The following is a 14,202-nucleotide window of genomic DNA, read 5'->3' as shown; positions in this document are numbered from 1 at the left end:
CCAGTTCACCTTCAATGCAAACGAGTTATCCTAATCCCGGGAAAAAATACGTAAAGGGAAAGAATTCGGGCACGAACTAATCGCAAGCGTTGAGTCGCGGCGTCAAGGAAAGGTGGCGCGCACGCCAGGGTACCAGCAAGAGCCAGCGAATTGCTATGGAGGAGTCAAATCGCTCTTTTAACCACCATGAAAAAACCTTTGGGGACAAGGGGTCCTAAAACCCCTAAAGGGGAAGGCTTGCTTTTGAGTTTTCGAATTTGGGCTTCCCCCGGGGCCTTTCCTTAGGGCCCCGGGCCTTTTTCAGCTTTTTATGGCTGTCTCATTTTTGGTCTGACACTCGGTGTTTACCGGGCGGGGGGATTGCCAGCAGGCGCCCCATACCCGGGTGTAAGCATCTCGATAATCTCTTTACCACACGACGGCTGTGTTCGGGGGTTTTTGTCTTAGGAATTGGTGTGCACGAAAATTCCCCAAGTAGTGTACCTGGGGCGTTGGCTCCCCGCAATGCATGCAACACCTCTCTTCCGTTCTTGGTTTGATATCGCCATGCACAGTGGAAACCTGGCGCATTCTGTACAAAATGCTTCGGTACCTCTGTTGTTTATTTCAGAGAGTGCCCGTGGTTCATGCCGTGCACTGGTACACTGGCCCGGGGGGGTATCTCGTTTTTTCTCTGTAAGCTGAGGAGGAAGGAGTTGGCCCCCCCGTACACTTCCCCCTAAGTAAATTTCGGCTCTGAGTATTACATGGGGTTTGGGGGGATACCTCAGCCGATTTCGCTAAACTGTCAGCAAGCTCATTGCCTCTGACCCCATATGTGGGAACCCCGTTATGATAATTCTTTTACCCTGAGCAAGTCCTTTTTTATTGTGCGGATGGTTTCAGGAGGGAGATGTTGTCGTGGGTGACGCTGTGAAACAGTCGACGGTCCTTTGGGTCTGTGTTATGACCCGGTCCTCCCTCACGGGGCGTTGATCGTCTCCCATGATAGCAAATTTTCCCCTGCGTAGAGGAGGCGTTGTCTGTTTCCCTCATGGTATTTTTGGCATCCCTTGCTGCGAAGCCGGGCCTGCAGTGTGGGGCAAGGGTGCCCTCCGTCCCATATATTTTGGCTCCCCCGGGGGGGGATGGGTTCAAGACCTCTGGGTTTCTCCCTTTTGGCTAGCATAAATTTCACTCTTTTTGCTTCCCTCTCATGACCGAAACTCTATCGAGGTTTGTGCCACGGGGGGAGCTTCACAAAGTCGGGTGTGGGGGTCCATGCCCTTGGCCAGTAGCGGTTTTTTGAGCTGATGGCGTATTAGCCCCTGGCTGGGGGACAGCCGGGGTTGTTTTCAAACAGCCCTTATCTTTTTCTAGGCTTGACATTTGTGTCTTATTTTTTTCCTGGGGCCTGGTGACCTTTTATAAGAATTGTGCTGCCCTTAGATAATTCGGAGGCCAAGGGGAGAATTTTTTCTCCACAGGAGGGTTTAGGACCTTCGCCCACCTTGGGGGACCCAAAGACCTGGCGGCTTGTTTTGGGCTGTCTCCAAAACGGGCTTTATATTTTTTTTTGATGCCAATCAGAGCGAGGGAGGCAAGTTTTACAAGGGGGCCCGACAGCATGTACGTAGAATGATCTTTGTACTCTGTGTCCCGGCCCCTTGCGTCTTTCCCCTCATTCTCTCATGACGACACTTGCCTTTTTTCGGGGCCAAAGGTACGGACCTCCTGGGGGAAAGGGAAGGGGGCCGGGCTTCCCTTTCCCCCAAGGTACAGGACAGGTTCCTGAAACCCCCTCCAAGTCCTTCCCCGGATTTTCAAATTGTGCCTTGAAAATCTCTGTCCAGAGCCATGGGTTTGGATTTGGCTGCAGAGATCTTTAGTCCTGTCCCGCAACCTCCCCCGGGTACCAAATCCAACAACGCTGGGCTTTGTTTAGGCAGGTCCCAGTGGGGGATGTGCAATCGCTGATAGGAGATATCTTGCACCCCACTGGAGGTTTTTGTTGAGGATACGACATTATGTGTTTTTAAAAAGGGTGGACTGAGACCCCAACCTGTGGCTTCCCTTTTTTTAGGGATGTGCTTTTAGGTGACCTTGGAATTTGACTCTGGGTTTCTTTGGGTATCCCAAACCAAGAGCTTACCTCGATTCCTTTTTGGTCAGGCTCTCCTGAAAGAAAAAGGCTTTCCATTTAAAACCTTTCCCGGCAAGGTACTGCCAAGAGCGCCCGTGTTTACTGTGCTCAAAAGGTGGCTTGCGGCCCTGTGCTCATGCCCCGGTGAAACCCCTGGGGGTGTTCGTGGGGGCTCCCCTTTTTTCCTTGGAGCCGGTTTAGTACCCTCCTCTTGGCAGTCTTGGGCCCGACGCTGAGGGGGAGATGGGGGGGTACTTCCCCCGGGTCCTTTGGTTTAGGGATGGAAATGGACCCCTTTCCAGCTCTGGGGTAAGGGGGAAGTTTCCAGGGTTTTTGATGAGTTGCAGGGAAAGCAAACTCACCTGCCAGTCCCCGGCGGGAGATGATGGGGTACGAGATCCCTCTCGCCCGGGGGGAGTTGCCCCTTTTCCCCAGAAAAGATAACGCTGAGTTTTCGGGGGTTTGGCTGCCCTTTTTCTGATGGGCAAATCTGTCTGGGTTTTAGGCGTTTTTGTCTTGCCCCCAGTCGGGTGGCAACTTCCTGCTCATTCTCGCAGAGAATTTGCGCCCTCTTTTGGGCCCCTGCCCGGGGGGCGTGGGGCGTCATCTCGGGGCTGAGCGGTGTGGGGCCCTTGATCCGTTTTTCCCTAAACTCGAGAGGGTGGTACGGGAAAGACCACACCATTCCACCCCTTTTTTTGCCCACTCTGCTGGGAGTTTTCCTTTGGGATCCCTGACACCTCCCTTAGGAGGGCTAGGTTGTCGGGGGTTTTTTGCCTTCGGAAAAGTTTTCGGCACATTTACCCTTTTGGTTGACCTCCCTAATCTGTATTGAATACCCGGCGTCCTTGGACTCCGGACCCGGCCAGTTTTTGGGGATGGCAGTGAGGCTGCCTCTCAATGGATTTTCAAGTCTGGGTTGTAGCACTCCCCATTTTCGCTCTGTGTGGGGTTTATTGCTTCCAGCGCGGGCCAAGGCGCTCGGGGAAGCCGCCCGTTGGTTGTCCCCGTTTTTCCCTCTTGGTTTGGGCGTGGGGATTTTTGTGGGCCCCTATCCTGAGGGTTTTTTATGCCATAATGGTCATAGTGACGGTCTCATCACACGCCGGGAATCCTCTCCACCAAGTCGCGTGGCCAGGGGAGGTCTAGACCCCCCCCCCATGCTTGGCTCCCGGCTGTTGAGGAAAGGGTCCGGGGGGAAAGTCTCGAGCACGTTTGGCTATGTGCGGCCCGCCGCACCGGTGCCCTCAGGGACCAGGATGGGGTGGTGGCATTGAACTCCCCCTATGTCACTCGGGCGTGTGCGCGGGAAGCACTACCTGGCGTGCTAAGCTACTACAGTGGGCCGCTGTAACGTTTTTCAATTTTGGGGTCCCCGGCCAGTTGAATCTCGACGGCAAAATTCAAAAATTTCTCCACGGCGGTGCATCGGGTATTGCGGACGGGAATTGTTGCGTTTACCGGGTATCAGGCCTCTTTTGCCCTCGGAACGTGGCAGCGGTGACGTGTACCCCGGGGAAAACGAAAAGCTTCCGCGAAATGTCTCCTGGAGCATGACGATGTCATGCTCCTTGAGCACTATTGCGTGGAGGAGGCACCCCTGAGGAGAAACCACAGATGTTCCCTGCGAATACTTAGATTGCGTGTCATGAGTTAAATTGATATTTTTCAGAGACATCGTCACATTCGGGTTGACGGTCGGGCGACAACTCCTTGTGAATCCCCACTGTTGAGGGGGTTTTTTCGCTGTCGGGTATCCCTGGATCCCCTGGGGGGTGGGAGCCTTTGGGAGCTCTGATTTTCGTCTTTCTTTTTTTTCTGCCAGGCTGTTTCTGTGCATTGGCTGGCCTTGCTGGGGAGGCTCAGCTTCTTCTGATTCGGCTTGTGGCACTGGGGGGGTACCGGTTAGGCTCGCCTGTGAGGGGATAGCCCGGGTAGGGGTTGCCTGTGAGGGCATAGCCCGGCTTGGAGAGGGGGGGGGAGTCTCGACTGGGGTAGGGGGAAAGGGTTGGGCTATTTGGCCTTCTCCATTTCCCTTTCCCCCTTTTGCTTTTCACGGGAGGGAGGAAAGGGGGGGGGGGTTGGAAAGGTTTTTGGGGAAGGTGCGGGGGGAAGAAAGGGGGCTTTTGGTTGGGGGGACCTTGGGTGCTTTGGCCTTTCTACCTGGGTTTTCCCCACTGCTTACGGGGGAATCCTGTTGTCGGGATCTCCGGTTTCGGTGGGGGGACTTTTTTCCTCTTGGAGTCGGGAACCCCTTTTTCGTTTGTTCCTCCCCCAGACGAGGTGCCTGGGGGGGGCAGGAACAAAGCTGGTCGCTTCTTAGAACCTCTTGCCGTTTTTAGGGGCCCCCTCTTTCCTGACGGCGCCGGCTCCAGGCGTGATGCCTCTTGGCACAGGGTTTGGAATTTGGGTGTTTTGTCCTCTTTTTTCTTTATGTGCCTTGATCCCCTCGGTATTGTGTGCCTTTCTACAGACACCACATTTTGGCTGGGGGTGTACAGTTACCTGGTGGTGTCCGTATTGGGCCTGAAAAACCCCAAGTGGTTCAGGCACATAAGTGCGTAGGGGTGGTAAAACCCCCGTTTCCCCGATCAAGGGTGGGGCTTGGGCTACCTTTTATGGGTCACCCGGACTTTCCTGGTTGGAAACTTCCCCTTGACAATCGGGAAGCCTCCACGCCCGTGGGTGTGATGTTATCACCCCCATCGTAGAGACTGAGAAACCAGAGCACCCTTGACTCTCTTCTCCTCGGGTTCAGTGGGAGAGGGTCATTTCCCCCATCTTTTAACTCCCTTTTTCTCCTGAGGAAAAAAAGGGTGGCTTGGTCTTTGGGCACGATGATCATGCCCTGATCTCGCCAACCCATCGACGCCCATTTTGCGCTGGTTCCAATGCCCCTTTCCTTTGTAGGGATTGTCGAAACCTTCGGGGGTTTTAAAGGGGGCCTTAAATTGCGGGAAACGCCTTGGGGGCCAAATGCCCTCAGAGTCGGACTCCGGCCCCGGCCGTTTCGTTCCCCCTTTCGGCTTGGGGGTTGCTCGTGGGGGCCCGCTGTTTTGGCTGTTTACGGTGCCCTGATTCAGTCGTGGTCGTCTAGGGGGGTCAGAGACCCCTGGTCTGGGTGTGGCCCCGGAGGGGGCCCCACGAGAGCCCTCGTTGGCAATCTGGGGACAGACATTTTGTACATGATTTATTTTCTTGTCCCCCCTCTTGGGAGCAGGCATGACATATATCCTGTTGTCGGGTTTCTTTTCCCCCCGGAGGCACTAGGCTTCAGGTGGCGCCGTGGTCGGGCCTTGATGGGTCGTCAACAGTAAGGTCTGTCTGTGGGGATTTTGGTTAAAATTTCCATATACTTGGCAGTGCTTCATCCCCTCACGCCCCCCCCACCACGGGGTCCAACAAGGGAACTGGTGCTGAACCAAATTTTAAAGCAACAGGGGGGATGAGTGGATATACCAGCCAAATTTCTGATTGCACTGTACCACGGACGGTGGGGTCCAAGGCCAGGGCTGCTTGACCCTAGCCTCCCAGGGGAACCCGCCGTTGCCCGCCGGGGCCCGGGTCAGGCCGCCTGTCTTGCCCGAATAAAGGGCCCAAAGAGGCGTGTTTCTAGCCCAGGGGTCTCGTGCACGGATCGCTCAACCCCCCAGGGCTCCCCTCTCCCCCGCTCACAAGGGTGCCCCGCACGGCAAACACGTGGGGGGTGTCAAACCCTGGGGGTATCCCAAGGGGAAACCCTTCCACCTACAGGCACATTGATGGGGAACACTTTTGCCCTCCCTCGTGAGGGGAAAGGGGGCTCTTTCCTTTTTTCCCGGCAGTTTTTCCCGCCCTCGGGGGGGACCTGTACCCCTTTTTTAAATGAAACCCTCTTTTCTCTGAAAGCCCAAAGGTTTTTCACCCATTAGAAAAGAAGGGGGGCCTGCCCTGTTCCTGTCAGTTCCTTCATCCCTCTGAAAAGCGGGCCCCGACTGTTTCACCACAGTGGGGAGAAAATTAACATTTTTTTGGAGGTCCTATGGCAGGGCGGTTTTTTGGTGAATCCCTTTCTCTTGAAACATCAAAGGGTGTTTTTACCCCATGGTGAAGGGGGGCCTGTACCTGTTCCAGTAAGCTCCTTTTTCCCTCTGAAAACAGCCAAATGTTTCCATCACAGTAGGGAGGGGGCTACTTTTTTTAGGGATTTCTTTTGGGAGGGTGGGTTTAACGTGAATCCCTCTTCTTCTGAAAACACCCAAGTTTCCCTCATGGAGTAAGGGGACCTGTACCTGTTCCCGTAATTCCTTCATCCCTCTGAAATAGCCAACACGACAATTTATCAAGGAGGGGGAAAGCTAACTTTTACCAGGTACTTCCTACCGGGGGGAAATTGGTTCTGTCCCAGCAGTGTTTAAAAGAACCTGGCTGAAAGGCCCCCACAAAGGGGGGCCCACCTGCCTTCGCCCTATTCGAAAAAAAGAGTGGGAGTCACAGATGGGCTGCCAACCGTCCCTAAAAAAAAAGGCAACTCCCTGCACACCGTAAAGGGGGCCTTTTAAGGCCCCCAACCACCCTCCCTGCGGGGGTAAAGGTCTGCCCCCGTCCCCGCACGGCCCGAAGAGGGGGCCAGTTCACCAGAAGGTGTCACAGTGTCATCCTAAAGCCGAAATTTGTATAGGAAAAAGTAGCTAGGAGGGGACGGCTAAAATCAAACCGTACCGTGGATCAAAAAAGGGGGGGGCTCACCCCCGGTAACGCGGGAAAACCCAGGCCGAGATTGCTGGGGGCCGGGCGGGTGCTCTCTAATACGCCCCGCAAAGCCCACGATCGAGGATCATGGGTGACTCACTTTTCGTTGCTCGGGTCCACCGCTGCGCCCCCTCCGCTACCCTTCCCGGAACCCACCTCCCTTTTCTCTGTCGCCAATTAAGGACCGATTCACCCAGGGAGAGAGGGGAGGGGAGGAAGGAGAGGTCCTCTTCTTCAGCTGCTTCCTTGTCTGTCTCTTTTTCTTTTCCCTTTGAAGCTCCCCTTGCTTGAGATTTGCGAAGTTTTTTTGGGTTCGCCCCCGGGCCCCTTTTCCTTAGGCCGGCTCAAAGAGGAAAAGGGGGAGGAGTGGGGAAAAAAGAGGAAAAGGGGGAGGCAACGCGGAACACGGGGGGGTGAGGACAGCGAAAGAGGAAGGGAGGTCACATCAGTCGGAGGACGGGGGACTTGCGCCGATGGCCGGGATAGGGAGAAGGCGGAGGTTGGAAAAAGGAACTATCGCAGGAAAAAGCCTCTGTTCAAATTGAAATAGGCAGCGCTTTATTAGGGGGGACTCCCCAAACTCGGGGTGGGCTCAAGGGAAAGGGAAAAACATCAGCGCCGGACCAGCCTCTGATGGCCAGTGTCCGACCTAGATGGAGAGATCAACTTCCTGCGTCGCTCGTTCTCCAAACTGGGCTACCCTGGTCAAGTTCTCGACGTCGCGTTATCCAGGGCACGGCGTACCTTCTACCATGACTCTTCAAAAAGAGATTCCTCATCTGCCCGTCCTCAGCCTGCCCTACACTGAGGAGATCTACTCTCTCCATCGCCCTCTTCACCCTCTCAACTGGAGGCTGATCTTTCGCCAGGTGAACACACTCCTTCGTAACCTGGTCCATACCAGCCCTCCTTCTACCTCGAAGGTGGGCACCTATGCCGTTCCTTGTGCCTCCTGTGATAAGCAGTACTTTAGCCAGTCTTACCAAGTGTCCGTCTCAACATAAGTACACTGTATCCAGGGGACACAACAACAACGCCCTCTTTTGCCATCAGTGGGACACTGGCCATCAGATGGACTGGTCAGCGGCACGGATTATCTTTCCTTCCGTTGATGTCCACGCCCACAGACTGGTGGAGTCTTCCCTAATAAAACTGCTGCCTAATTTCAACTTGAACAATGGCTTTTCTACTGATAGTCTCCTTGCTTCCCACATCCTCCGTCTTCTCCCGTATACCGGCCACCCGATCCTCCGACCTCATGTGACCTCCCTCTGCTTCCGTTCGTCTGTCCTCCTGCCCCGTGTTACCGCGTTGCCTCTCCTCTTTCTCTTTTATACCTCCTCCTCTCCCTTTCCTCTTCAGCCTCCGGGCTAGTACAGTGGTAACGTGTCGGCCTCTCATCCGAGGGGTCGGCGGTTCGCGCCCCGCCCAGGCGCGAGAAGTTGCAATTGTCGCCTGGAGGTTACTGCTGTGGCTGGGCACCACGGCGGGTAAGAACTAGGTTCAGCCGAGTCAGCACCAGCTGACACACGTGAGCGAGTCGGCATTAGTCGACACAAGCCGGGTTCCCCTCATGGCATAGCCCGGGCGAAGCTAAGCTTCGCATATCGGACTTATCCTTATCCTTTCCTCTTCAGACCTGAGGATGGAATCCAGGTGGATTTCGAAACTGTAGTCTCATTTTCAATCAATCTAATTTTTGTATTGTGGGTTTTTCTTCCATAGTATCAGCACGGAAGAGTGTTTTGTTTTTCCATTCATATATATATATATATATATATATATATATATATATAATATATATATATATATATATATATATTATATATATATATATATATGTCTGTGCTCACAAGATCCCGGGTTCGCTCCTGGTCAGCATGCTGGCGTTTAAAGTCAGGACAGATGTATCATTATAGGGTGATGTATGCACACACACGCCACGCATATATATTATATATATATATATATATATATATATATATATATGTGTGTGTGTGTGTGTGTTGTGGTGTGTGTGTGTGTGTGTGTGTGTGTGTGTGTGTGTGTGTGTGTGTGTATATATATAACAACCCTCCCTAACCGGGATTCGAACCTAGGTCATCCCTGGTATGGAAAACCGGAGTGACCTAGGCTCAAGGCTCGGTCGGGAGGGTTGTTATATATCTGTGTATGTGGCATTGCACTATTCCATCTTTCATATATTTTTATATAATATATATTCTATAATTATTTAATATATAATATATATTAATATATAATATATTAATTATAATATTATATATTAAAATATTATATATCTATAAAAATTTATATTGTGTGTGTGTGTGGTGTGTGTTAGTTATATTTTATTTATTTATTATGTATAATACCCTTACAGTGTGTATACATGTTGTATGAATATAATTACTCCTTTCCACCCTTTAAATCTGTGCAGGAGTCTTCCTGGCATGATCCAATTAGGCCCAGGTGGTCAAGAACTAGTAAAGTTTTACACCTGCGAGACACATAGCGCCCCGACAGCGCCCCCCAAAGGCAGCCATGGAAAAGGGAAGTAGAGCGAACCCCGTCCTCGGACGAGGCTAATTTTCCGGGGAATGCTCTCCGTCTCCGGTAGGAGTTTAAATTTGGGTGGGGGTTTTTTTTGTGTTGTGTGTGTGTGTGTGTGTTGGGGTGTGTGTTTTGTGTGTGTTGTGTGTGGTGTGTGTGTGGCATGGCACTGTGGACCAAGGTAAGATGCTATTATTTTTTTTACTACTAGTAATGTAGCAATAATAATGATAGTAGTTGTAAAAATGATAAAAATTTCGAACAATAATTAAAAATTTAAAAAACAAAGTAATTCTAATAAAAAATATGAGGGGAAGATAATGTATCTTATAACATCAGATTCCTATAACCTCATCTGACCGCACGACCCGGACTGGGTATAAACCAAAAATCTCACATGAGGAATCGGGGCACCCAAATTCCTTCCCTTTGATTATCTTATGATCTGCGGACGCTGGCCTCGATGGCAGAAAAAAGGTCTTTTTGATCCATTTCCACCGTCGGTTTTCTTGGAGCGTGGTAGTTTTTTTAATCCCCTTTGCAATTTATTCATATATATATATATATAATATATAATATTTTAATATATATAATTATATAATATTTAATATAATATTTATAATTTATTATTATAATTAATTTATATTATAATAATAATTATATATATATTATATTATATGGTGTGGGTGTGTGTAAAAATATTTATATGTTATTTATATATTTATGCTTGCGTGGGGGGTTGTGTGGGTTTTTATGTTGTGTGTTATGTATATATATAATATTATAAATTTTTTTATATAAAAATATAAAAATATATTTTCTTATAATTGTATGTGTGTGTGTGTGTGCGTGCGGTATGTAGTAGAGTATTATGTATGAGTATGTATGTATGATTTATGTAGAGTATTGATTATGATGTATGTTTGTATGTGTGGTGTGTGTGTGTGTTTGTATTATATAAAAATAATATTTTATATTTTAATCTATTATAATATATTAGGTATATATATTATTTTATTGTGTTATATTATCATAATATAGGTATGTGTGTGTGTATTAATAATATATTATAAATATAATATTATATATATATATATTTAAAAAATATGTATGTACTATATATATAAAAATAATATATATTATAAATTTATTTTAAAATAAATATATATATATGTATGTATGATACATAAATAATTTATATTATATATATAATTAATATATATATATATCATTAAAGTATATTATTAAACATATAAAAAGATAATAGATAGATAGAAGTTTTTTAAATAAAATATAATTAATAGTATATTATATATGATATATCAAAGTATATATATATGGTAAATTATATTTTAAAATATATAATATATATATATATATATATTATACTAATGGTGTTATATGTGTGTATAAATAAATATAACATAAAAAATTTATGGTTTTATTTTAAATATTTATTTTATATATATAAAATATATTTGTAATATATGTATATATTACAATAAAATAAATATATTAATATATGGTATATATATATAATAATAAAAATAATATATTATAATATATAATGTGATATATTTAGTGGTGGTGCGGTGTGTGTTGTGTGTGTGTGTGGTGTATATTGCATCTATATATGTACAATTTTTTATAAAATACCCAACACACACACCACACAACACCACACACACAACACCACACACATACAACAATTAATATATTATATGTATATATATGTATATTATATATATTATTAATATTATATTTATATAATACAATAATGTATACATATATATACTTAACATGCATATAGTCGTAGACCCCAAAGGGGTTAGTTCACGCAACGAACAACGCGGGGCGAAGCTCCTGAACGGGACACAAAAAGCCAAAACGAGACAAAAAAAAGAATACATAGCGGGGGACCGGCGGATTCCACACACTTGGTCATGAGCACAAACACAGATGAAAAAAATAGAGGCCCCCATGACTAAAAGTGTTAAAAACATTCTGACAAATTGCACCCGGATCGACCAACAGAGCAAAAGAAATCACGAAGCGAAACAAAAACAGTTGTAATCGATCGCAATAAAGATCATAGTGAATCAGTTTGGAAACAAGAAATGAGCTGGTGTGGCAGGTAGAAAAATTTTAGAAGTGATAAATACAGAGCTAAAAATGTGCTGAATATAGAAACCTCCTGATGCGGATATCTTACAATTTTAAAAATAAAAGGACGCTTGGGCGGGAATGCGAATTGGGGTTTCGGAGTAGGTCCAGTAGCAGATCATCTCGGTAAGCCCGTTTGAAGTATTTAGGACACCGGAGGAAATAGTCGACAGGAATTAGAAATGGAAGACGGTAACATGGAAATGCTTTTCTGGAACATAGTTAGGATTAGGAAGAAAATAAAGATTTTTGTGAACATATTATGAAATAACTTGATTAAGAAAAATTAACTAACGTTGAGGTAATATTGTGATAACTGTTAATAGTTTATAAATGAACGAGACATTAAGGTCATATATCACTATTGTGTTAGATATAACTTCTTTATTAACAGTCAATGAGAATAGATAGGTTAGATTAATTGTAATTAAATAACTAAGTGCTTTCTAAGATTGTTAGTTCAGTGGGAGTACGCTGACTGTGTCGAGTCCTCTCATTTTCCGACGGAGCGTAAGATTGTTTTGTTTATCTGGTATTTGCCTTTTTCATGATTATTACTTTTACTTGCTTGATGTTCGATTCGTATAGTCACATAAAAATACAACTTAATCTGTGTTTATTATAATTAAATATTTGTTTTTCCTTATGATTGTTTTTCTTTTAGCATAATATTTAATTAACTGAGCATGTTTATAATAATTGAACTATTTACTTGTCTGGTGATCATTATTATTTTGTGTAATATCTAATTCATTATTAACTTTGAGATACTGATTAATTCATTACTTTTATAATGATTGCTATTTTGTTTTATAGCATTTCATTCATGAAGATATAACGCAGTTTTGCTTATTGTAAATTTTGTTTTCATCAAGTTTCATGATTGATAATAATATAACATTGATCCATAACTGTAGTTGTATTTAAAGGGTTAAGAAACCAAATAATGTCATGTCTTAACTATTTTTTGTTTCACGTAAAGTTTGGTATTGTAATCTTACTGTATTGCGCTGATAATATTCAGTTAATAAATGTATTAATCTTTTACAAAGATTTAACTCAAACCTTGAATTGAACTAATTAATAATATTGATATTGTCAGTTTGAAATCATTGATTAATCATTTAAAGTTACACTATAATTAATGAAAATATTTTAACGTTTACTAATCTAACATAATAAGTTTTGATACTGAAGAGTATTCAATAAAATGTTGTGGATGGTTAATGGTTAAAAGCAAAACAAATGCGCTAGACATCTATTGATTGATTGATTGATAACGTTTATTTAACCAATATACATAAAAACAGTTTGACATACACAAAATAAAAATAGAATGGCTGAGCCTCCTGAGAACACAAGTTCTCTTAAGGAGGCACCTTATTATAAGGGAATTAATGTGTATTTAAATTCTTAGACTCAGTCATTCCACTCGCAGGTGGATTGGAGACGATAACAGTAAAAATAATAAAAATATACAATATGCTATATATAAGAAAGGACAGACTAGTAGATCGGACTAAGTTGTAATAAAATAATCATTATATTCATAAAGAACAAACACTAAAATAAAATATTGCACAAGATTATGTCTATATATACACATACACACATATATACATACCTACATACATAAACACATACATACATATACAGTTTATATACACATATACACATAAACATACATACCTATACACAAATATATGTATATACACATACATATACATAAATACACACATATATACATATATATATATATATATATATATATATATATATATATATATATATATATATATGAATATACTTATTACACCATATACATACATATGACATGTACATACATATACACACACATACACATATACACACACACACACCACACAAATTGCTTATATTAACCTTATATGCATTGCATGTACAGATACACATATACTTAAAAATGTATTTATAGATACTTGTACACTTATGTAGACATTCGTACAGTTTGCATGATACCCACTGTTATGTACCTGTATATATACTTTTCAAACTACTTTTTTCTTTTGTCCAAAACATTAGCACTCACTCTGACATGTGTAATAGGTGGGTCTTCAACGATTTTTTGAGTGACAACAGTGACAGAGCATTGTGGAGATGTGAGGCAGATTATTCCTATACTTACCCCATGATAAAAATCATATTTTTTGATTGGTTTGAGCCTATAGATGGGTGTTTTATAGTGAGTTTGATAGCAAGGATATCTTAAGTAATTTCTGAACCGGAATAAGTTATTTTGTAGATATTGATACAAAAAACATTATGGGGGCCGCCATATTTGGCACATTGCGTGACTGTCCCAAAGAGTTGATCGAGTATGACCAGATTGGGCACATAAAGGGCATCTGCTGTGCAACGCATTGTTAGGCAGGTTTCCTAACCCCAACAATTTTGGCACTGACGGGAGGAGGTTGATACGTTCGGACAGGACAGGGAGGGATTCTCCACCAATGTAAACATTAAAGGGAGGTCCTGTCTCCCAAAAAGTAATTTTGGCAATGGGGTTCTTACGATGACCTCTGGAGGAAGAAGTAGCACTGTACTGATATCGCTCATAGTCCGTGAGGCAGGCCCAAATAATCTTCTGCACAATCTGA

The 14,202-nt window shown here is 44.7% G+C and overlaps 1 protein-coding gene across 1 annotated transcript; it reads right to left on the bottom strand.

The window, feature by feature from the left end:
- Nucleotides 1-3,684: 3,684 nt before the first annotated feature.
- LOC119575938 (basic salivary proline-rich protein 2-like) lies at nucleotides 3,685-5,346 on the bottom strand. Its single transcript, XM_037923472.1, has 4 exons — nucleotides 4,981-5,346; nucleotides 4,628-4,648; nucleotides 4,308-4,506; nucleotides 3,685-3,746 (listed from the first exon to the last, which is right to left on the bottom strand). Exons 1-4 carry the CDS (start codon nucleotides 5,344-5,346, stop codon nucleotides 3,685-3,687), a joined length of 648 nt encoding a protein of 215 aa, XP_037779400.1.
- Nucleotides 5,347-14,202: the final 8,856 nt, after the last annotated feature.

This window comes from Penaeus monodon, chromosome 8 (assembly GCF_015228065.2).
Source record: "Penaeus monodon isolate SGIC_2016 chromosome 8, NSTDA_Pmon_1, whole genome shotgun sequence".
In the NCBI taxonomy this organism is placed as follows: domain Eukaryota; kingdom Metazoa; phylum Arthropoda; class Malacostraca; order Decapoda; family Penaeidae; genus Penaeus; species Penaeus monodon.
The sequence above is the reverse complement of the archived record's forward strand: the minus strand, read 5'-3'. Positions and strand labels throughout refer to the sequence as shown.

Excerpts from the sequence above, each read along its gene's own strand:
- LOC119575938 (XM_037923472.1), bottom strand. The coding sequence starts at position 5,346 with ATGCCTGCTCCCAAGAGGGGGGACAAGAAAATAAATCATGTACAAAAT. Across the intron at positions 4,649-4,980 it reads AAATGGGCGTCGATGGGTTG|GCCCAATACGGACACCACCA; the intron begins GCGAGATCAGGG and ends GGGGTTTTTCAG. Across the intron at positions 4,507-4,627 it reads CCCAATACGGACACCACCAG|GCATCACGCCTGGAGCCGGC; the intron begins GTAACTGTACAC and ends CTGTGCCAAGAG.